The following is a 24,758-nucleotide window of genomic DNA, read 5'->3' on the forward strand; positions in this document are numbered from 1 at the left end:
TCTTTTGCTTTTATATCTTTAAGTCAAAGTTGTCAAACGATGAGGACGGCAAAAACGTGCATGACTCTTCCAAGAGAAGACAACATAACATGGGACGCTGGGATAGCAGATCCGAGTACAGTCTCCTAAACCGGATCGAGGAGTATTATACTTCTTTCCTTTCTCCTTTATAATGAGTTCATGCATTCGATCTGTCTGGCTTTACAGAAGCTTCTGCTGTGGAGATGAGAATTGTTGCAGCCGTGCCGGTTGTCTTCCTTCTCTTGACCTTCACCTTCGCCTTCTCTTTCCATGGCTGCTTCGTGCATGCAGGAGATCCTGAATTGTACTACGACTGGAACGTCTCCTTCGCCAAAGTGTCTCCTTTCGGAGTAGAGAAGAAGGTCAGAAATCTCTTCTCCTCCTCAAGATTGTTCTTCTTACTATACCATCGTTTCCTGAAGCCCGCACGCAACATGATGTGCAGGTTATCGTGATCAATGACCGGTTGCCAGGACCTCTCCTCAACGTGACGACCAACAACCTCGTTAGCGTCAATGTCTATAACAATCTCGACGAGCCTTTCCTCCTCACATGGTACGTGCATGGTTGATGCACACCTGCATTAATCTACTGATCTGTGATGCTCATCTTCGTTGTAGGAATGGAGTGCAGATGAGGAGGAACTCGTGGAACGATGGAGTGCCAGGAACGAACTGCCCGATACCACCGGGGAAGAACTGGACGTATCATATGCAGGTCAAGGATCAAATAGGCAGCTTCTTCTACTTCCCTTCTCTCGGCTTTCAGATGGCCGCCGGTGGCTACGGGCCCATCCGCATCGACAATCGTGTCATCATACCCATCCCGTTCAGCTTCCCGCAAGATGACTTGGATATCTTGATTGCAGATTGGTACGACATGGATTACCAGGTCTCTTCTCCACTTCATCTTCTTTTCCTTCGCCTTATATTCCTTTCAACAAGACGGTGATATGCTCCTTGAGCAGGACATGAGGGATGCTGTCGATCAAGGTTTTCCATTATCATTGCCTGATGGGATTCTTATCAATGGGTTGCCACCCGAGAAAGCAAATTTCACGTTTAAATCAGGTAAAATAACTTATAAATTAACTGATTACTACAACTGGATAGATCTTCATCAACACTGTGGTTCTTCCATGTTTTGCTTTGCTCACTGCACATAATTGCGTGCATCACAGCTGAGATGTCTCACCGGAAACCAGATCTTATGATTCTCTCTGGTGTCTGAACAAGTGAGAATCGTGATCTTTGCGTTCTGGCAAGTCGACTTTGATGCTTCACGGACACTGCTAACTTTGTGTTTCTTGTATGCACACACTCACGTACAGAAGGGAGATTTAAGAGCACATGAATGTCGTTCATTCGAATGATCTTATATTAGTCATGCAGATCCAAAAGTACACACAAGGAAAAAGTAGGAAGAGATTTAGGAAGCTTCGTTAATTGGGATCTCTGTCCTTGGGATCTCAGGGTTCACTTGTATCACCTTGTTTCTTGCAATGCGGAAACACTTACCGAGAACAAAAGCATTGATTGAAATCAGAGCATACTTCTAATATAAGCGTCTTCATCAAGAATAACACTTCATGCTTAAGGGGGATCAGATACTCCCGGATGTTTTAGGTACATAGGCGTTGACTTTTCTTCTTACTCGGAGCATTAGCTACATCGGTAATCGTGCCGATAAAATAATATCGAGCATTTAATGGTTGATTAAGTAATGCCTTATTCTGATCCACTACAAGTCGGCCATAAGAAGATGTGACGAATCGTTTACTTTATAGCCTGGTCAAACATTGTCAACTGAGTCGAGATCTCAAATCTAATAGGCGAATAGATCTAGCATTGGTCAAAAGGGGTTGACCAAGACTGTGTAAGATAAATCGGTATATATGACTTCTTATTATTGCTATTCAAACTATGCAAGATTTATATGACTTCTTACGTTCATGCTCACGAAAATTTGTATCGAACATATAATCGAGCTATCTTGAAGAATCACGATGAGGCTGATCCTGGCACGAATCTATTGTCATTGAATACAGGAGCTACGTACCGGCTAAGGATCTCAAATGTGGGCATCAAGACGACTCTCAACTTCAGAATTCAAGGTCACAAGATGCTACTTGTGGAGACCGAGGGATCCTACACCCTCAAACAATACTACGACTCACTCGATATCCATGTTGGCCAATCTTACTCGGTGCTTGTCACGGCCGATCAGCCTCCGTCCACCTCGTACTACGCCGTTGCAGCGTCGCGCTTCGTCGAGCTCGATCTATTTGGCGTTGCTATCATCAACTATGACGATGGTTCGAACAAGAAACCTTCCGGTGGTATACCGGAAGGGCCATCATCGTTCGACTACAACTATTCGATGGAACAAGCTCGTTCCATTAGGTCGGAGCTTTTTGTGTGCATCGTCGTACTCGTTCTTAACATACCTCTCTTCATCTTCTACTTGGTGATCATCACAGGTGGGATCTAAAAGTTGGGGCTGCTCGTCCGAACCCGCAAGGCTCGTACCGCTACGGTCACATCAACATCTCTCGGACGATCGTCTTGCAAAATGACGAAGTGATGATCGGTGACCGGACTCGGTACGCTATAAACGGCGTGTCGTTCGTGTACCCCGACACGCCTTTGAAGCTGGCTGACTACTTCGGAATTCCCGGCGTGTTCATGGCCGGTGAAGTCCCCGACGAGCCCAGCGGCCGCAAGCCGACACTCGGCACACCGGTGGTCGACGCCATCTACAAAAGCTTCGTCGAGATAATCTTTCAGAACAATGAGTCGTCGATTCAGTCATGGCATCTGGATGGCGACAACTTCTTCGTCGTCGGGTGAGATTTTTGTTTCGACACGATGCGTCTTGTTGTCTCGGTAGGTTGATGCGATCCAACAATGCTTAGTATTTGGTCACTCGATGTTGAAGCATGGAGGAGGGGAAGTGGAACAAAAGCTCGAGGTCAACGTACAATATGGTGGATGCTATCTTTCGCTCCACCGTTCAGGTAATTATGCATTCATTATTATGTTTAGAAGAAAATATTTGTCATACGCTTCAACACGTTCTCTTTGTCGATTGATAGGTGTATCCAAACTCATGGACGGCAATTTTGGTGGCCTTTGACAGCATGGGGATGTGGAACATTAGGTCTCAGGAATTGGAGAGGAGGCAGCTGGGTCAAGAACTCTACATGCGAGTCAACTGGGATGACGCTAACAACAACACTGTTCCGGATCCTCGAGACGAGATGCCCTTCTCCCCCGGCCTTCTTCTCTGTGGAAAAGCTGCTGCTCGTTCCGGAACGCCGTAAATCTCACTTGATTTGCGTACCTATTAACAATCAAACATGTATCTCTTATTTGTCTTTGTTTCCGTTTTGTGTACTACTTGAATGCTGTTGGTACCACAAGAGGAGTGATTATGAGAAGACTCCTGCATTCATCATTTGCTTTATATTCCTTTAAATATAAATATATTCTCGTCATTTCATGTCAAGATTATTATGTCTGTAAACAGTTCATATACATCTTCGAACCAAATCCTATTGTTAGTTTATGTTAAGAATACTCGACCGAAAGACGAACGAAAACGGAAACGAAAAGGCGAAGGAGAAAGGTTGAAGCTCATCTCCTGTGTCATCATGGTTATGGTAATCAACATCATCAATTGAAATGACGAGGAAATGATCATCCGAAGCAAGATCGAAAATTATGGGAAAACTTACATGCACAATTATTCATTCAAGTTCTTTGCACTAACAAATCAATCCACAGCGTCATCTCTCTCCTATGCTCTAGGATTAGTACACTTTGAGTTTACATAAGGTCTCCTTCAAGGGAGCTAAAAGGTACACTCATAATGGTATATAGATGTTCTTTACAAATAGCAATTCGGTGATGAGCACGGAATTAATCCTTAGTTTCATGACATCTTTGAACAAAAAGCTCTTCGCTATTTCAAATGCTTTTACAATGACACATGTCTTGTCACGGTCACCAGATCTGAAAGAACATCTTGCACTATGGTCCAAGAAAAATCAAAGCTGGCGGAACCATCGTTCCTCAAGATTGCTTTCTCAATAGACTAAAAAGTGAGGTGCTTCTCTGAGAAATTCCATGTCCACCTGCGGGAATCTTGCCTCTGGCATCCTGTCAATCGATGGTAATTTAACAAAATATTGAGCCAAGTATACTTGATAAGATACTGACTCTAGTCTGAAAAATAAATATGGGGCATCACTATTATCAAATTCCTTTTTTCTTGTTCCACTCATCAGAAAAATAATGAGATAAGTGCATTGATCCCACCCAAATTAAATACCATCTCCTAAAGTTTTGAGTAACGCACCCCATTAGCAGCCTCCATGTCTGGACCAGTTAATTCCTTCAGTAGCATGGCTGATGCTGGAAGCAACTTCCTACAGATAAAATATAGTGAAATGAAAATACTTTAATCAGTGAGATTTTGAGTTATAAGATTAATCTTGATAGACAGGCAAAGATGAGATCAACCAAAAGTGTTAGCCAGCTTAAACACCTCTAAATTGCCGCCTTCCAAGAGAGCTTAGTCTTTGTATAAAAGATTATATGTAAGTGGAAGCAATGCAAGTACAACATTAATATTGTTGCATATGCTTTAGATCACATTTGCTTTGGGAAAAGAAAGCTTCAGCTAATCCAGATTACTTAGCTGGACTAGTAACCAAACATAAGAAGTTAAAATTAATTAGTCGGGTTAAGATAATCTAACCCTTGAAACCTGACTATTTTAACCACTAAACAGCTTTTGACATCAAGAAACCAGCTTGTGCAAAACAACAGATAGTCCCGATCTGTTAGCAATGGTGGCATTTAAATAACAAACCTCTTTGGTTTCTCAGCATTTGAAGATTTGAACACAGGACCATTTTTTTCTTTTAAGACTTTACGGACATGATATTTGTCATTTGATTTCGCATGCTGTACACGTGACCGATCTGAATCTGGCGACTGCCAAATAAGAATAACCAGGAATTAATTGATGCATAAAACCAGTTGGTAAATGAGTATTGTTTAAATAAATAAACTACTTATATTATCCTATTGATAAAGAATACCAACAAACAAACTATCAAAGATTAAAAGATAAGTTTCTGAGGTAGAGTGAAAATTTCAAATTGGAGACGTAAGCAATGATTAACTGGCCAAAGTCAGGCCTCAGCAAGTCTTTCCATTCTAAAACCAGGACTTGCTACTCTGATTTACATAGTAAAAGTTAGTACAACAAGCATTCACCAGTCAAGTCAATTGCGTACATGCCAAATTTGCAACCACACATTTTGACAATCTCATTGCATTTGTTTTAAGTAGTTCCATCAATGATTACTGCTTTGATGTTGAGTATTATCACCAACTAATCTCACAGCACTGAGTTTCTAGTTCAGCACGAATAAAACTAATGCACAAATAGGAAGTTTTAGCATGAGACACATTACATGGATCAACTGCTTAGTTTTTTAATGCCAAATTGCTCAAATACTTATCTAGAAAAACAACAAGGACAGGAAACATGAGGGAGTCTAACCGTTCCATTTTCTTTCAGATTTGTGACTTTCTGAACTGATGATGATGATGAAATATTTATGTCATCCACCATGCGCAAGCTATCTAAAGAACTTGAGCTTCCATTACAAATGCCTGTTAAGAAAATGTGTACTTCATAAAAGATGTTATTGCTTAACAAAATATAAAAAGATTAATAATTTAATGAGACAAAAAGAGCCACCTGATTTATCTAACTTAGTTGAGGTTCCTTTAGAGCCAAAATCTGAAAGTCCATTGAAATCCTCGTGTACAATTGTTCTTCCAGGCATATTTTCAGGTATCTTGTCTATCAACTATGGAGTAAGGGAGCACCAAAAGAAAATTAATTATAGTGTGCCACAATTGTAATAAACAAGAAATACATAAATTCATGGTCATTAACCACAAAGCAAATATGCAGCCGTACAGGACAAGAAACAGAAGATTTCTTCATTAAAGTTAAAAATAAGAATTTCAACTACAGAACTGCATGATAAAAGGTTCAGTAACAATAGATGTTAATCTTTCTATTTTTATAACATACTAATTATCTGCAATAGAGGACAGATCTTAGTACAATGGTAATGTTGTTACTTTGTGAACTTAGAGATTAGGTTCGAGTCACAGAAACAATCTCTTTATAATTAGAGTTAAGATTGTGTATATTGACCCTCTTCAAATCCCACAATGGTGGGAGCCTGACGCACGGGTACGCCCCTTTTTATTAATTATCTACAATAAAAAAACTAAGTAATATCATCTCCCATAGAATAATAATTGTTTGACCCATCTCTTAATGTAAAGATCATTTAGCATTGCAATTCTAAAAGGTAATGGTGCAAAAAGTGGACTATCAACAAATAAGGGAAGAAGACGAATAGCCAGTCTAGAGCTCCTCAACCATCTACATACAATGCCATAAATAAAACTGGAACCAAGTTACTTCACATGCATTATAGATGAGAACTCATTCATAAACTGTAAATTCCAGCTTGGCAAGGCATGAGTCGTTTGCTCAAAATATGCAGCGAATGATAATAGTTTTTTCTTCTCTATGAACTATTTTTTATGCACAACTAATGAAGGACATATGTATTCAACACATCTACCGATGATATATGTATGTGGAGATTCACCACATCAGTATCTTTGTTGCCTGTCAAAAGTTGAAATTCATATCAAATTCGAAGAATCACCAGCTTATATAATTCATCAACTGAAAATGAGACCAAAGTTTGCTACTGCATAACTATTTATTAAACTTGTAATATCAAATCTGGTTCGAAACTGTTCCAATCTCATTTAGTTTCCAAAGTATAATTCTTTCCTGGGGTTTCCTACTCTTTCAGATCTGAAGGATGCAGCAATGCTGAGTAAGAATTGCACTAAATTATTGTGAAAATTGACTAGTAAGTGAATTTACTAAACAACTCGAGCTGGATTGTTGTTTACTTTTTTTCTATTTCCATTAGTTCTTCAATGTGAATAACATGCATAGGAAGTTGCACTCAAAATGCATGCATTAATACATATATGGGTAACTATAGCGTGGGAAACATACTACACATTGATTATTATTTTCTCGATAATAAAGTGCCCATATATGCATAGGTTAAAAAGAACAACAAAGAAAATGAATGCAAGAGATCTAACCCCTTCATTTTCTTTTAGATGTGTGATTTTCTCCACTGATGAAGATGAAACATTAATGCCATCCACCATGCATAAGCTATTCAAAGAAATTGCGCCTCCATAATCAATGTCTGTTAAGAAAATCATGTGTAGTTCATAAGACTTTGATGCTTGTTCAAGTTAATAATAATATCATTAATACAGTCAAGAAAAACAAAATCAACCTGATTTATTTAATTTAGTTAAGGTTCTTTCTGCACCAAAATCTGCAGGACCCTTGTAATCCTCAGGGACGAGTGTCACGCCAGGTGAATTTTCGGGCACTTGGTCTATCATCTGTGGCATAAAACAATATTACACAGTAAGAACAGGTTCAGGGCGTAAATCTAATACCATGTTGAAAAGAAAAGCTTGAACCACAGTACTGCATGATAAAAAAAATTAGGAACCTTTAGATGCTAACTTTTTAAAATGTTAATCATGAATTTTCAGCAATATTTGATTATTGTCCAGAACGATCTCTCACAAAATAATAATTATCCTATCTATTTCTTAGTTCAAGATCGTGTAATCTAACTTTAATAGGTCACTATGTAAAACTGCATTATGAGCAAGTTAGGCAGATGAATAACCAGTCTAGAGCTCATCGGCCATAGTAAAAGCTGGAAGCAAGTTAAGACAAGTCAATACTGGTAAATTGGAATGAACCAGCTAGGGGGTGGTACAAACTTAATAGATGGCACAATGAAAAAGATCCAGAAAGAAGAAGTAACTTTCACATCATAAAAGTAAGTTGCATATCACCTTATTGTTCAATGATATTTTTTAACATTAAGCCTCAGTAAGAGCCAAAATTATGAAAAATCTTATTTATTTTGTCTATGTCAGATATATGTTTCAAGTCAACTAGGAAAACAAATCAAACATTGACTTGTAAAAGTTATTTCAGAATTTAAAGGAATAACAAATGTATGGATAAGGGATATATTTGGAGTCAAGGAACAATGTCAACAATTATTCAGAAAATGAACCTGTAGTGGATTCTGGAAAATAAAATTGAAATGATGCAATTTGAGGAAATAATCTTTAACACAAGGAAAAACTACATACAAACTTGGAGAAAAAATATAGCAATATACAAGTGTGACATGAAGAGCCATACCTTTGGAGAACCCCTATCATGAAAAGCTGAGTCAATATTGCTTGAGTTAACTTGATATGAAGGTGTTGCCAGCCGTGTTCCGCAACAATCAAGCAGAGGTTCCCCTTGAGCACTACTCAACTCTCCCACATGAGGAGCTTTATGGCATGAACAATGGGACTTCAGTTCCTCAAGTTCTCTCTTAAGTTCTAATCGTTGGATCTCATCCTTTTGGAGGATTTCCCTAAGACTAAGCACGTTTTTTTCTGACTCCTAATGGCAATGCATAATCTTTAATAGAGGGAATCATAGGTGCATAAAAGACTAAGATATTCCAAGAAAAGATAGAAGTCATTGTCGTTAATAAATTTAACAGAAATATGTTAATATTAACAATGAACATATCAGAAACAATCTAGGGAGTATATAGAAACAACAGCTAAATAAAGGAGATGAAATTGATGTTTCACTTTTTAGTGAAATGCTCCTTGACTGAGTCCATAAAATTCGCATGGTTTGGTGCAACAGGCAAAAGAAATTTCAACCACCCTAAAATTATATCAATGCCCATATATGAATAAATCAGAGAAGTAATTACCATAAGTTTCTCTTTATACTGCTTTAGAACATTCCATAAAGCCTTCGAAAAATTCCTCATAATTTCTTCTTGTCTTGTCATTTTTTGCAGCTCAATATAGAGGGCGCCTTTCATGGGTGTCTCCATTGTTGCAGGTTCAACAATCTTTGAAGAAATTGAGGAAGATTGTGGTATTCCGATCTCCTGAAGCTTCTTCGAACTAGCATCTATAAGCCATCAGTAGCTTACAAGGATAAATATAGACGAAACAAATCGGGAGAACATACTAACTATTTAGACTAATCATAACTCATAAGTATTTGGGTCCACAATAGATGAATGAGAAGATTATTCAAATCAGAAGTATTTTATTAACCTTTCTTGGATGCTTTAATTCCAACATTTCCATCACTACCATGTATTCCTTCATCATCCTGCAATAAAAGAAATGGGAGCAAAAAATGTTAGGATGCCTGAAGACATTTAATGATTTTATCCATCAAAGTTAGAATGGCATCAATAAATATAAACTTTCAATAACGAAGGAACAAGAATTAGATGACATAACCAGGATAATTCAGGAACCTTGACTGAACATTTATTCAAGCACACAGAATACAAAGGGTCATTATTCATGGACCTAAGATTCGTTAGCACAAAGGTACTCATTTATAAAACTATCACAAAAATCAAGTTTAGTGACATTCAATAGTTATGTAAAAGAAAATTCAGATAAAGAAATAGTCAAAGAGAATGATTGCAAGGAAGGAGATTACAGCAGCATTCGACACTATAAAGAGGATTAATAATCTTCAAAAAAATAACGGTACTGTTGACAAATAAAATGTTTAGCTCTTTTTGCCAACTCATGTGATTTAGATGGTGTCTGATAACACTTAATGCAGTCTTTCACAAAGCAAATATTCTCAGTCATTAAATTAAAAGGATGGCAAAATCAGATGAAATTAGGTTCTTAATAAAAAGAAAAAGTACCAATGAAGTTTTAGATACATCGGTCTTCCTCCTTTTATGATGATCTACTTTAACAGGTGAAGTGGTACTTCTTTTTCGATTAGGTAAGCTTGACATATCTTCAAGATTGGTAAACCTGAAAATGTAAATAGCAGAAATTTTAATTTATTTATAGAAAACAAAAATGGTGCAATAAAAGAATATTTGAACAGTTATGTATCAGAAATGAATATCACCAAAGTACTTTCAGATTTCAATCGCTTTATTAGCAGCTTATTGTTTACAACAGTCAACTAAATATCAGCCCAACTATCATAAAGTTATGCTAGCATCACAAATCACAACTATTCTATATTCACTGAAGAAAGAATCAAAGTGAGATAAACTGTAATCTAGACAATTGTGACTCTCATAAGGAATTCTATGATTTCAATAGTTTGCAATCTAATTGTGGGAAAAAAAAAAGGTAACAGCTCATATGTGATGGCCTCCCCTTCCGCAATTCCCCCTTGCTCCCCACCACCCTCTTTGGATCCACCCCCACTCGTTCATGATCCTCAAAACCACTTCAATCTCGACCTCCCTCTCTCCTGCTGCCCTGGCCTCTCTCTCATATGATCTGTTACAAACAACTTCTAAAACTTCCATGTCTCTCTCCTTGGCTGGTCTCTTTTGACAAGCTCACGGCTTGTCCTCTTGGAAGCCTAACACCACCATAGAAGCAAAAATCCTAAAAGATTCAAAGCAGCTCTCAGCTCATTTGCAGCTCCAGCAGGGAACAAGTACACAAAGCAGGGTATACCAGTTGGTACAGGAATGGTATACACGGTCCCAACCAATACCAATTTGGTACCATCAGGACAGGACCTGTACCGGGTGGTACAAGCCCAATACAGGCCCTGTACCAGAAGTAACCATAGCAAAGCCATTGGGTAGGTACTGTTGGTGGGTATTTGAGAGGCTATAAAATGCTCCCAAAACCCCCAATTATGCCCTCACTCTCACCCATTCTTTTTCACCCTCATTCTCACTCTAATCTCTCTCAAAATTCACTTAACTTTCTTACTCCCTTCAAAAGTAATTGAAAATCATAACGGAAATTTGCTTTTTCCAAGAACAACAATAACAACAACAAGATGCATGGATCAATTATTTGACAAGATATAGAGATTGATAAAGATATTATTCATAAAGTGAAAATATGATGGTTAAAATAGCGAGGAGTGTCAGAAATCTTGTATGATCATCAGACCTCTGAGATGAAAAGAAAAATTATATAAGATAATTATGAGACCAACATTGTTTTATGGATCTGAGTGCTGGATAGTTAAGAAACAACATATACAAAAATTTTGTGTTATCAAGATGAAAAATATTAAGATGGATGTGTAAAGTTACTAGGAAAAATAGAAAAAGAGGATAAAATAAGAAAAAATCATTTAAAATAATATAAGCATATGCTTATAAGACCTCCGGATGTGATAGACAGAAGAGGTGAAAATGTTAATAATACGAGGAGAGGTAGAGAAAGACCTAAAAAGACTTTAATAGAAACTATAAATAAAAATTAAGTATTTTGAACTTAACTAAACATATAACTTTTTATAGATCTCAATAGTAGTAAAAGATCCATGTAGTCAACCATCTATTTTTACTCTATGAATAATTGCTTTTCCTAAGAAGAAGACAATCAAGATTTGGTCCATGTTTTTACTCCGGATGTGGTAGGCAGAAGAAGTGAAAATGTTAATAATATGAGGAGAGATAGAGAAAGATCTAAAAAAACTTTAATAGAAACTATAAATAAAAATTTAAGAATTTTGAACTTAACTAAACATATGACTTTTTATAAATCTCAATGGTGGTAAAAGATCCATGTAAACCCCAAATAGTTGAGACTTAAGGCTTTATTGTTGTCGTTGTTGTTCTTAAGAAAATTAATCTTTCTAACACTCAGATCCATAAAGTATTGTTGATCTCACAAGTGTCTTATAAAATCTTTCTTTTAATCTCAAAAATATTCGATGATCACACAAGACTCCTAATGCCCCTGACCATTTTATCCATCTATTTTTACTCTATGAATAATTGTTTTTCCCAAGAAGAAGACAATTAAGATTTGTTCCATGTTCTATTCAGATCAAGGTAATTCCAAGCCTAATCTCTAGGATTTAACATGCAATTAGGTTAGAGTTTATGTTTATTCTTGCATGCTTAGACTAAATTTCAATGTTTAGATTTAAATCATGGCTCAATGTTATCTCTACATTTTGGTTTATCTATGCTACATCCATAAGAATCAAGCCTAGATCTGATTAGATTTAGCTTAGATCTATCCTAACCTAGGTTTGATATAGTCAAATTTAGTTTAGATCTTCATGGATCTAGCTTAGATCTTCGCAGATCTAGGATAGATCTGAATGGGTCGAGGTTTGATCATAGTAGGTCCAGCTCAGATCAAACAAAATGTAAGCTTCATCCATTCAGATATAGCATTTATTTTCCTGGATCTAGTCGTAATTTTGGAAATATAATGAATATGTGGATCTGAACATATGTTAACTCTTGTCGCAGATAAATGCACTGAAGCCAGCAAAGTTCTAATCCCGAATCATAGCATACATGTCACTTGGAGGCATGAAATCATTAATAGGACATTCATTGCAACTACGTTGATCGGGTGGAGGAATAATGTAATTGAAGCAACATTTGGCTGGTCGATTTTCCACCATAGCGAAGTGCACAAATGTGCCCCAAGAGATCAAGAGGGCCATCAGAGCACTGAAATGCACTATGTTTGTAGAAGGCAACTTAGGAGGTATCTAATAGACTTACTACAGAGCTGTAGGTGTATGATGAGTACATCAGTCATGGTAATGATGTCAACCCAGATGTCAGTGTTAGTATACGTTCTTCCGTACAGCACCAACACATGTATGAGGAAAGCATGAGATAGACCGACAGACCTGCTGTTTAAGTATGATAGTGGCAATGGTCCAACTTAGTTTAGCACATTAGTGAGGGAGACTACTTGTACCAGTGCACATGGATTGGGTACAAGTTCCACCGTGAGGCAGTAGACTAGCCCTTCTCAGTTTAGCAAGACAGCTAACATACACAGTCCAGCCTATGGGACTTTATTAGAGGATTTGACAGAATGGCAGCTCTTTGATGTTGTTGATCTGGATCTTGCTGCAAGCCCACCACAGAGAAAAAAACATGGATAAATGATGCATACAAGAAGGAGAAAAGGATAGAAGACTCCCATCTATCGGTCATTGACTCACATCATTCATTTTGGTGGTGAGAGCACTACAATGAGTTCAATCCAAGATACAATACCTATATCAGTATGGATCCAAATAGGTATATGTTTTTGTTTTACATCTCATTTATCATTTTATATTCTAAGTTTAGTTTAAAGTTGTCTAAATTGATTGTATATAACTAATAAAGTGTAAAAAAAGGCCTCAAATAGGTCTTTTTTATTCCAAGCCTTTTTTAAGGCAAATATTGAAATATGGAACATATCAATGTATCGAGCGTCACTACACTAGTATCAAAAATATCAAAACAATTGCCTAAAGGGAACAAACAATGTGGGCAATTTCACTTATAATGCAGGAAACTCTCCAGTTTAGCTAGTACAGGACATTTTTAAATGTTGTTCATTTTGAATTCAAAGGAAAATAGTACAACAGAGCTTTCTTCCAACTAAAGGAAATGGGATGCGATGAAAAAAGAGGTCATTGGCTTTGGCAAACAGAAACAATAAGAAAACAAAAGTTAATAAACAAATAAAGCCCATCACTCTTAAAACAACATCAGGCTGAAAAAAAGCATCTCATTTTGAAAGTAACAGACCCAATAAGATAGTTCAGAGACCTCCAAGATTTGGGCCCTTAATCACACAAAATTTCCCATTAAAAGTGGCCAACTGAGTTGATCATGAAACTCAACTCAAACTTTTCTCAGAGCATTATAAACCTAGTTGTATGCTTAAATCGAGTGAATTTTGATGGGGAAAAACTTAAATGACATTGATGATGGCTTTGCCAAATAATCTTTCCTACTACTCACTATATTTGCAATTGGAATCCATAGAGATAACAAGAAATAAAAGCACAATCATGCTGGACTTGCTGATTAGATATAAAAAAAAGAAAAAAATGTACTTCCATCCAACCCATTTTTCTAACTTATGAACATGCTAATATTTATTCAACACAACATGGGGCAATATTTATTCAAGGACAACCATTTCTTCAATGAGAAAAGTCAAAAGAACAATCAACGAATTGTAGCCAAAATATATCACTTGAACCGTCAATGTGCATGTTTAAACATCTAAAAAAAACATCATTTGGTACGAATTATGAAATCAAAATCAGCTTAAAGAAATAAATTGAAACCAAATGTATCAAAAAATTGACACTGAATGTTTAGTTGAACGGAGGAAACAAGACATACTTGATTTTCATGTAAGGTGATGCCTGCCTCAGTAAAAATGATGTGTCTGCATAATCATCATCTCCAGGTTTTACCATCAAGATCTGCAAGACAAAGCACTTCCTTGTCCAATTATATGCTCTTAAGGCTACCACTGGTTAATAATGTGCCCCGAACCATAATCCAACAGAAATAATAAAGTTAAAGATATTTCTTATCATGATAATCTGAGCTCATTTAAGAACATATAGATACATTTTTTCGGTGATAAACATCATCAAACAATCTTTTATAATTTGTTGACCTGTAGGAGAAAGGATGTCTGTCAAGAAATTGATCTCTACGCATTGCTAATGGATGCTACAAGCTAAATAGGTAAAACCCAGAAATAACATGCTTTGGAAATCATGGACAGAAAATCATATAACAGGTGCATGCCCTATGCAAATCTGTGTTGTATGCAATTCTATTTTCAATTCTCTGATTTTTTTTCAAGGAATATATAGGGACAAAAACAATAAGAGTTGCTGTGAGCAGACAATTTTATAAGATACTGGTGTCAGACAATCTTTGTGTCTATGTTGAGGAACTCGATTTCACCTGGACTGTTCAATACTGGTCTACGCATGAACTGATATGTACCACCCTATTTTAGGTAGTCTGGTCTGATCCGAATTCAAAAAAGTGGGATTTAATTTTTTGAAGGCCTAGATCCCTTAGGGCTCATGATCTCGAAGACCTCTCCCTGTTCTCATTGCCCAACCATTGTTGTCCACTATCACCAGCCTCTTTTATGCTACCTCTCCTACTCCGATTCCACTACCACCTCCTCTCTTCCTTCTCTCTCATCGACCAGTACAAATCTAGTATCTGAATTTGCATTCCTTGGTCTATATATTCTCTCTAATTCTCACTGAGTTTTTGCAAGACCTGAACAAAGAGCACTGCAAAAACTAAAAGCCTACAATCTAATAACAACCAGTCCCCCATTATGTTCTCTGAATAATGGTTTGTTTTAGGAACAAAGCCACAAATATTGTCTTTTGTTTCTTCATTTCATTTTCTATTTTTCTTGGTTGTTAAGACCCCAAATAGTTGGGACTTACCGCTTTGTTGTCGTTGTCGTTATTGTTGTATTTTTCTTGGTTGTTAAAAACAAAAATCATACTAAAGCGCTGAACCACTTTGGCTAGTAAAGATCTTGACCATCGCTGGTAAGGTTCTGGGATCAATTCCCACTTCATCACTTGCAAAGTTGGGTATAAAAAATACCATATCACATTAAGGAGCATTCAAGTGGTGATCATCAAGTTGACAACCCAATATAGCATTGGACTTGACCAAGACTAGGAACAATTCTGAAAGGATACATGAAAAGGAAAACTTTAATAGCAATATTAAAAGTGAATGCAGGTTTTTCCCTTGAATATATTCAATAAAATTAGTTCATACTAAATGTTTCATCATCAAGCCTCACTAAGATAAGCTTTTGTTATCATGCGACAAGCAATCAACTAACATATTAATGTGGGTCTAAATTCATTGGAAAATTGAACGAGTGGGCGCATGCAAACCACATATCATATCTTCAACAGTTAAATAAAGTAAACAGAAGCTTAAAAGTCAACTTATTTCAATACATAGCATACCATAAAAAGGATTTTTTGACTTCTGTGAATGATAAGTTTCCAACAAGAGTAGTTTATTGGAATAGAAAACTATAAGATTTGATCTGAACACAGAGTTGAGTTTCATACCAGAGTCATACATTTTTTGCCCTCCATATAATCTCTCAAGTACCTGGTCGACTATGGACCAAATAGTTGAGTTAGACTTTCTGTAGAAGGAAATTTCCAAAGGAAAAAATATAATAGGCACAGACAAGCATTTAGGAAATCATAGTCATAGCTTTTGCTGAATTGTGAAGTTGCATATTGGTTCATGAACAAAGAACACGTTGGGGGACCATGCACTTCTACTACCTTCTTGTACAGAACCACATATATGATGACTTACTTGCATTTATCATTCTACAACAAGCATATTGGCCTTGTGCATGATCAAATTGTGTCCATAAAATGGAACATACCAGTGAGTTCTTGAAGTGCTTCTCTATTGGCTTCCTTGGATTCCTCTGATGTTCAAGCAAAGCCTGGAAAATGAGAAGTATAAAAGAAATTTGAAAATCAACCTCCATTGTATTTTAAGATTATCTAACCATACTTGTTTTTATAAAGTTTCTAAGGAAAAAAAAATTAAAAGCAACCTACTCTTAAACATAGACCAAAAACCATTGATGTGTTGTTAATGAAATTGCTTTCCAGTAGTCTTGCACCCTAAAAGACACAAACAAAAGACAATTTCCAGTTATACATATGCTATATGAAACACAATGGACCAATTACTCATCATCACAACATGAGAAGGCTGTCCCATATAATAGTTTCGAGAATCTAACAAGAGAGGCATGTATTTTATTGACAAATAGTGATATAAGTACAATGACAACTACAACATAATAAATTTCATCTGTCGAACATAAATCAGGTCCGACGCAAACCTAGCCCTCTTAAACCATGCAACCGGAAATAGATACAGAATCAATCCAGGAAATATTTTTTTTAATTTCGTTTTTGGAGTAATTTTATAAGTTTAGGGTTTCTTTTTCGCGATTGTAATGTCACTGTACAAGATGGTTTTGTAAACATCACTAGCTGTCACATGGCATTATCTTATGCATTTTTACATATCTAACAAGGTTGTCCAAGAAGAATAAAAGCAAGCCAAGTTAAAAATGGAAGATGATTGAAAACATAGGTTTGACTGAATATACTCTTCAGGGAAACCCATACAAATAAAATATCATGATAAAAAAAGCTCATCTACCAAAGCAAAAATGGATGTGAAAACACCTTACAAATGGAAGATGAGTGATTGACCTTGAATCAAAGGATATGATTTAGTGAAATGCACTTTCCATTTTTTAGTTTTTGCTTATCTAATACTTAGGGTGTATATTGACATATTGCGTCTGAAATGATGACCAAATCAACGATATTTATTATTTCCTGGATTATGTGTGAGGAGGTCTAGGGCCTTCATCCTATGAGTGATTCGCAGAGCCAGAGTGATTCTGGTATTTACCCCAAATGATCTGGCTCCATGATGTATATGTGATGCAAATATATTGTGAGGTCAGGATCCTTAAGAGTGATGCCTAGGAACCAAAGTGAGTCCAAGTACTATCCTTTCCCTTCCATAGCTCTTCGATATTCTCAAATCCTAGAAAAACAATATATTTTTGTTTTCCCTACTCTTATCCTACATAAATTTCGACATCACAGTACTTGTCCATCTAGGAGCCTGATAAAACAATCAATAATCACAATTTTTTGATAAAAGATTAGTAGTTAGTTTTTTTTTCCTCAGTGGTGCACTACTCAGAGCTACTGGAGGATTCTTTTAAGCATTATAAAATTTGCGACCTATGGTGACTTGTTTATTTTTTTTATTTCAGCAATATTAGGTTATAGTGATTGGTTGCGCTTGTTGGCCATTGTTCAACCTTGGGGTGTTCCACTCTCTCCATTCCTCTTTCTGTCTTTTGTTTTATCCTTGCATGTTAACATCCAAACATAACTCAAAGCTTATTCCATTATTTTCTTCAACCATCTAAAGTTCAAGGTTCACAGGATCTGGTCCAATTTTACATCAGCTAAGGGATTTCAGGTAAGATCAAGCCAGGTCAACCCATTGATACACTAAACCAGAGTTTCCAAAATATGCTGGAATCAGTTCTGGTATGGCATGTATGTATTGCTCATTATCCATTAGCTGTTTTATGAAATTAGCTTCCTAACCTGAATCATCCACATTAGCAAACAGAGCAAATGGTCAATGTCTTCATCAGACTCGCTAAACTGTAGCCTAGCACACCACAAAAAGTGGGACAATTGAAACGTGACACGGAACCTCTTTTTTTACATGACATGTAACCTAACCGGGCAGCATTAAATATTCCTAAATGTCATCTGTAGCCACTTTACTGATAATGGTAAAAAGAACCTGTATTGGTAGTTTTCTTCCTATTTACCAACTTAAACATTAAAATAATCTGAAGCCACAGGAACCCACTAGCTCAACAAAATCCTACACCTATTACTTACAGAGTTGGTTTAACAAATCCCATTCAAGACAACCCCCAACAGCAAATAACTTGAAGGCTTATTCTCTTTTTAATCTTCCAGAGTCCAGCTACTTGCACTATTTTTTTTATTCATCATTTCCATGATGCCAGGCACCAGTTGCTATGGTACAACTCCACTAATACAGTAGCAGTTGCAAAGGAAATAGACAGCCCTGCAAATGTTGGTTGAAAGTGCTGCTTCTGCGCCTTTTGTTGGTATTGGTTGGAGCAGACAGATGACTATTGAACCACCTAAATAACCATTAAGCACCTAGAGAGTCAATAGAATAAAGCTGCCAGATTGTCACCTACACCACTTGTAATGGTTTTCTTACTATGAACTGTAGAGTTTCAGAACAACACCAAAGTGCAACTATGTTTGTGGTTAACAAAATCCTAAATTAAGTATTGATATCATGAAGGAAATGAAGAATTACTGCTAGTTGGGAATATTTGTGTACTGGTGTTTATTTAGTACTCTTCATATTTTAGCAATTATGAAGACCAGGAAAAGCAAAAACTTAAGATGACATGTAGTCAACATCGATTGTACTACAGAAACTACCCTGTACTGCAAAAACAGAAAGAGTGTTAGGTAATAGCAAAACTCTAAACATGACTTCTTGGTTAGAAAACAACCTGATTTCCAGTTTTTCTTTCTCTCTCAGCTCCAGCAAGATCTGCTATAGTGAGAACAGCACTAGGTAGAGAAACACTGTGCTCACTGAGGCTCTTCTCAGTCTTGCGAATGTTTATAATGCATTGAGATCGACTGCAGAAACAAACAGAAGTCATTAATCATTAATCAAACTAAAGCAAAATTAGCCAACTACAGTTCTTGAATGAATTAAGAAGACATCAACTGCAGAATAATTAACAATCATGTGAAAGCAACAGTAAAGAACAGCTAAATGTAATTAGATTTAGGCATATGTAAAGGCATGCAAATGAACCAGTAAAAGAAAAACTAATTGAACAAAGATATTCAGTTCCGCTTTATTTTGTTCGACTGACTGGCTCATTTGGCTAAGAAAATTGAAAAACTAAACAATTTTAAGTTCAGTTAGGTTTGTGGCATTACAAAAAGCATTCAAACTGAACTGAACCAAATATTTTTTAATCAATATAAGCATAAGTATAACATCTAAATCATACATCCTATTAACACAAATAAAGCAGATATTATTACTCAATCATAACGATAAATTAGTATAATAAATACATACATAATATACATCAATTAGATGAAGTTTATGCTATATTCATGAAATGCAGTAGGTTTCAGTCCCATACTGATCCATGACCAGACTGGTACAGAAGGAGGAGAGAAGAAAAGGAGGTGAAGAAGGAGATGGAGGAGGGGAGGAGAAGTACCAGACTGGCAATGGTGAGCAGCATTCGGTGGCAGCCAAAGATGGGCTAGGGAGGCATGCAGTGTGACGAGTGAAAAGTCGCACGTCTGCCACACGAGAAAATATTTAAAAAATCCTAAGCACAGAGTCTAACGTAATCAGACTGTGCCACATGAAAATGGGCAGTCCGCATCACATCCAGTCTGATAAAACCGGTTAGTACGAACAGGTCTTAACAGTTTTGCATTCCTCCATTATATTACAATTATATAACACTGTTTTTTTAATATATGTTAGATACTGAATAAAGAATCGTAAAAGCCAATCAACTCGGATTGTTTTGGTATTTTTAGGGCTTCAGTTTGGTTTCCTTTTCAATTTTCGGAAATGGAATAAATTTGGTTCAATTCAAAATTCCCCCAAAACCAAACCGAATCAGAACATGGGCACCATTAGGCATGTGTTGTGAATAAGAAAGCAAGAGACAAAACTGTCTTAACCTTAGAAAGAGATAAACTAACAATAACATATCAAAATCAGAGAAGAAGACAGATAAGTAACAGCCAGTAACAAAAAAGAACAAATACCATCAGTGAATTACTGTCTTTCATTGTACTAGCACCCAAAAAAAATGTCTAAATCCCTATAGATGATCGCAGATACTACAATACCATGAGTGTCCGACAGAGCATTACAACAGTGAGTAGCCTAGACAACATCTAATCACAAGTAGAAAAAGTTGCTCTATTATCTTATAAAAGTGTTTTGCAAATGTATGAAGCAATTCTTAACCATCTCAAACAAATTTGCAACGAGACCAAAAACAAGATATTGTAGAAATTTGAACCAATTGGAATAGCTCTATATATTTACTGAAGAAAATGAGTTAAACAAAAATATCACATGCCTAGACTGATCATTTGCACTCGTTGCAGCAGTAGAACGTTTAAGCATACCAAGTGCCAGTGCATTCTCTGCTTCTGCAATATTTGAAACCATGACCTGTTGACATGAAGGTAAACAACTTTAGCCTCCATAAATATGGGCAACTTCTTAATGATAAAACAGAAGTAACAGCACATCAGCACCTACCTCTTTAAGACCTATTACAGTAGAATGTTGAAAGGACAGCTCGACCCCATCATGAGATAAATCAAGGATTCTTTCCCCTTTTCCCCGTTCAGAATGTATCTCAAACATTGATAGATAATATGATCTGCAGTCATAATCAGAACAAAATTTTACTGAGGAATGACAACAGGAGAAGATCATGGAGAAATATTAAATACCTATATAAAAACAAAATTTGTTTCTCACTACTCAGAAGAAAGATATTCACATTACCTAAAGTTCCTCAATCTGAGAAAACTTGACATTGCAACTTACAGATTCATCTGAAGTTATAGCTTATAGTAGAAAGAAGCACATGTCAACTATAGAAGAAGTTCGGTTATAGTTCTATATATTAGCACTAAATTTTAAAGGTATTCTGCTCCCCTACCAATACCTATCACAGGCTTGTGCAGGATAAAACGTCATAGCTGCACATGCCTAGTGGATAGTCATTGTGCCAGCAATGGTAACTGACTAGATTTGGTCCATGTCAGTTGATATAGCAGTGTGCAATGTGTAACAGATTAGCCTGCACCAGAACAAAATGGCACAGTGCATAACAGTTATGTACCACAATAATATGTCATAGTTGGATCGCACAGATGGCACAGTACGTGCGCTATGGTATATGTTGATACTTAATTCTATATGGGCAACTACCAAGACAGAAGGATATACAAACTTATTTTTAAGAGCCTAAAAGATTGGGGGAACTAACTTCTGGAAGAGTAAATCATCTCATGTACATTTAATCATGCATGAACAGTCAATTATTCCCAAGTTCTATTTCCATATTCCAGTCTAATTAAATTACTTCCTCCTCCATATCCTTTTTGTGTAAGGCATAAGTCGTGCATCTTCGTGCATCTTCAAGACAACAATCATAAAATCCTTTAAAGCACACCTAGATCAGAGAGGTTGTGCTTTTTTATCCACTAAAGTCCCTAATTGCAAACACAAGGTAATTATAGGAGATTCTTACACAACAGTAAGATTGATCCATTTTAACCTAGGTGTCAAATACTTTTTTAAAAAGATAATATGTTATAACCGAATTTTCAACTAGTGTGTTGAATTGCATTAAATGTTCGGTTGGAAGTTCTTAATTTCTTATAAGCGAGATGTAGTTAGAATGTAGTAGAATTAAAGATTATATTGAAATACAGTTCTGTAGTGATTGTTCTAAATGAAGTTGGTTTATGCACAATATGACCTACTCAATACTCGTAGTTTGGGTTTTGTGGAACGGCGTAATCCCATTGCATAAACGCATAGGACTGCATGTACCTGACGTTCTCAGATCTAAGTTGGCAGCAACCTTGAATGCTAGGTCACTCTTTTTATGCATGTCCACCAACATGGTAAAGTGTGAAAATTTTGATACTTAATAGTTAATAGTCTCAATCAAGCCATCTCACATTTTACACAGTGCAAAACTTTGTATTGCTATAAGTCACTCTTTAAAGATGCAAGTGTTAAAAATACTGTCAAAATCTAAAATGAAAAATTCCAAAGAAGGTGAAATCAAACGTAAATTTTACCTTATCAAAACTAATACAACAGATTTGTTTAAAGAGAAAAACATACTCTTGACAAATATGACATCCAATTAAATCATGGTCACTTATACATGACTGACAATCCAAGACCACTTCCTTCAAATTCCAATTGACATGGAACCAATCAGCACTATGCTAATCCTGACAACTTATATAGAGCACCCCTGTGAACTGTGCAACTCTTCCAAAGCACAAATGTGTATGAAACTTTTTTAATATCTGAAGTTTCAACTTTCAAGTAAATTTTTTTTAGAACAAGATCAAACAAAAAAAAACATACTTATGTTTTCTTCATAACTCACAATAACTTTAGATGCATGATGTGTAAAAGGATGTGTAAAACTGATCACCAATTTTCTAATTTGACATCAACATATGACAATTGTGGAAGAATAAAAGAGTAATCATATTGTTAACATGATCAGTTTAATGTGTTCATCTTTAACTTTCATATTGTTCAGATTCATAATTAAAGTAACACCAGCCTATTTATCACCTGAACCTGAATTTTCTTGATTGTTTGTATTCCACTTATATCACAAGAGAACAGAGAAGAATGATTAGTTAAACATTCAAAAAATTAAAGTCAAAAAAGAGAGCAAAAGAGAATGATCAACAGATCAACAACCGAAAAACAGCATGGCATCTGTAAATATGTTTACCGACATCTACCTCCTTTCATGAAGATCACCTTGAGATGGACAATCAAAAAGCTGTTTCAAAATGAGAGGCACAACACCTGGATTCCGTGCACATCCAAACATGGTGTAAGTCTTTCCGGAACCAGTGGGTCCCAACGCAACCAAGAGACCACTCTTTCCCCCCATAAAATCCATCAAGATTGGGTTCACCGCCATATTATATACTTCTTGCTATAGAACAAAATATTTGGAAAATAATGTTATTCAACACAGATGGGAACATAAAAATTATTCAACTAAAACAAAATAGAGAATTCAAAAGAAAGGAAGAAAATGCAAGTGAACTTGCATACATTTTTTTTTATTATTATTGTTTGATTGAAGGCCGAATTGGATGGAAATGTCTATTTGTATTTTGGAATATAAAAACAAATATTAAAGCAAGGATGGCCAAAGCTGCCCTGTTCGAATATCAGATATAGTTTGAAGATGGAACAGAAATGTGCTCAAATAGATTTAACAAGTAGCATATCTTACCATGCTAGCACTCCTATCTAAATAGCAAAGGCCATCACTACATAATTAAACCTTTCATAAAATAATTATCGTTACCTCGATTGCAGAGCATAGCTTCTTTAGGGCGAAGATCAATGACGTCAAAAAGTTTCATAGACAATAGTAACATGATCACTAGATTCAACCAAACCAATGCAATCTGGTGATGAGACCAAATCAAACCCTAAATTCATCGTCTTAAATTTAAAAAAAAAAAAACAAACAAGAAATCTTTTATAAAGATCATCTAATGGCAGCACGGAGTAACAGAATTAAAGATGGTATCAGAATCGACAAATCCAAAAGCCCCACCTGGGTTGAATCCGGTGGGAAGACGAAAGAGAACCCGTCGTAGACCTCGTTCTTGGCCCGCCCCCGGTCGAGCAGAGATGGCGCCGACAGCGTAACAGAGCTGGGACCGTTCACCGACAAGCACGCACCGGTCCGCCTCCTCTCCATCTTCGGCGGCGCGCCTTTTGCCAGTGCCCTGGTGCCGGCCTTGGGGGGTATGCGGCCGGGCCTCGGCGGCGCGACCTCGTTGGGACGGATTCGGAGGAAGACCTTCAGGTTGTCAGCGTCAGCGGGGCAAGAAGTGTCCTGGGGAAGGGAGGCGAGGGGTAGGGCTTCGGCGTAGGTCGTTTGCTTCGCCCTACGAGGAGGGTTTCGCCGGACGGTGGTGGGAGGGCAAGGAGACGATGGTGAGTCCATGAGGAGTCACGAACGGAGATTTTGTCGCTTCGTCGCACGCGTCCCTAAGATTGTTGATGAGGATCGGGGATTTGAGAGCTCCGTCGGCCGCTTCCCTTCGATTGTTGATGAGTATCTTCGAATCTGTTGTGTGCTGGTTTGGGCTTGTTTTGCACTTTGTCTGGATCCTTCCTCCTCTCGAGTTTGAAGCTGACCACACCAGCGGGAAACGAAAATGCCCTTTTTTATCTTAAACTCAAGGGCAAATTGTATATATATAGTTTTGAGAAATTCTGGTAA

General features: G+C 36.7%; 2 protein-coding genes across 2 annotated transcripts; one reads left to right on the forward strand and one right to left on the reverse strand.

Annotated features, from left to right (window-relative positions):
• Positions 1–219: 219 nt before the first annotated feature.
• On the forward strand, positions 220–3,471 carry LOC135609256 (L-ascorbate oxidase homolog). Its single transcript, XM_065102367.1, has 8 exons — positions 220–383; positions 467–576; positions 642–912; positions 989–1,091; positions 2,069–2,423; positions 2,501–2,866; positions 2,959–3,037; positions 3,116–3,471. Exons 1-8 carry the CDS (start codon positions 225–227, stop codon positions 3,341–3,343), a joined length of 1,671 nt encoding a protein of 556 aa, XP_064958439.1. The 5' UTR covers positions 220–224; the 3' UTR covers positions 3,344–3,471.
• A 270-nt stretch (positions 3,472–3,741) lies between these two features.
• On the reverse strand, positions 3,742–24,662 carry LOC135611209 (kinesin-like protein KIN-6). Its single transcript, XM_065106690.1, has 20 exons — positions 24,084–24,662; positions 23,248–23,447; positions 20,996–21,119; positions 20,811–20,905; positions 19,191–19,323; positions 16,636–16,701; positions 16,455–16,517; positions 16,123–16,173; positions 14,387–14,469; positions 9,938–10,052; positions 9,321–9,378; positions 8,966–9,171; positions 8,389–8,640; positions 7,451–7,562; positions 7,248–7,357; positions 5,797–5,908; positions 5,596–5,708; positions 4,897–5,021; positions 4,381–4,450; positions 3,742–4,181 (listed from the first exon to the last, which is right to left on the reverse strand). The coding sequence occupies exons 1-20, from the start codon at positions 24,477–24,479 to the stop codon at positions 4,095–4,097; spliced, it is 2,571 nt and encodes an 856-aa protein (XP_064962762.1). The 5' UTR covers positions 24,480–24,662; the 3' UTR covers positions 3,742–4,094.
• Positions 24,663–24,758: the final 96 nt, after the last annotated feature.

Source organism: Musa acuminata, chromosome BXJ2-4, assembly GCF_036884655.1.
Source record: "Musa acuminata AAA Group cultivar baxijiao chromosome BXJ2-4, Cavendish_Baxijiao_AAA, whole genome shotgun sequence".
NCBI classification, from domain to species: Eukaryota; Viridiplantae; Streptophyta; class Magnoliopsida; order Zingiberales; family Musaceae; genus Musa; species Musa acuminata.

What these genes read in the sequence shown, in the direction of transcription:
- LOC135609256 (XM_065102367.1), top strand. Translation starts at nt 225, where the DNA reads ATGAGAATTGTTGCAGCCGTGCCGGTTGTCTTCCTTCTCTTGACCTTC. An exon ending in CTTTCGGAGTAGAGAAGAAG is followed by an intron (nt 384 to 466) that starts GTCAGAAATCTC and finishes CATGATGTGCAG; the next exon opens with GTTATCGTGATCAATGACCG. An exon ending in GAGCCTTTCCTCCTCACATG is followed by an intron (nt 577 to 641) that starts GTACGTGCATGG and finishes TCTTCGTTGTAG; the next exon opens with GAATGGAGTGCAGATGAGGA.
- LOC135611209 (XM_065106690.1), bottom strand. Translation starts at nt 24,479, where the DNA reads ATGGACTCACCATCGTCTCCTTGCCCTCCCACCACCGTCCGGCGAAAC. An exon ending in GGTGATCTTCATGAAAGGAG is followed by an intron (nt 21,120 to 23,247) that starts GTAGATGTCGGT and finishes TTATGACTGCAG; the next exon opens with ATCATATTATCTATCAATGT. An exon ending in AATGCTGAGAAACCAAAGAG is followed by an intron (nt 4,451 to 4,896) that starts GTTTGTTATTTA and finishes TTTTATCTGTAG; the next exon opens with GAAGTTGCTTCCAGCATCAG.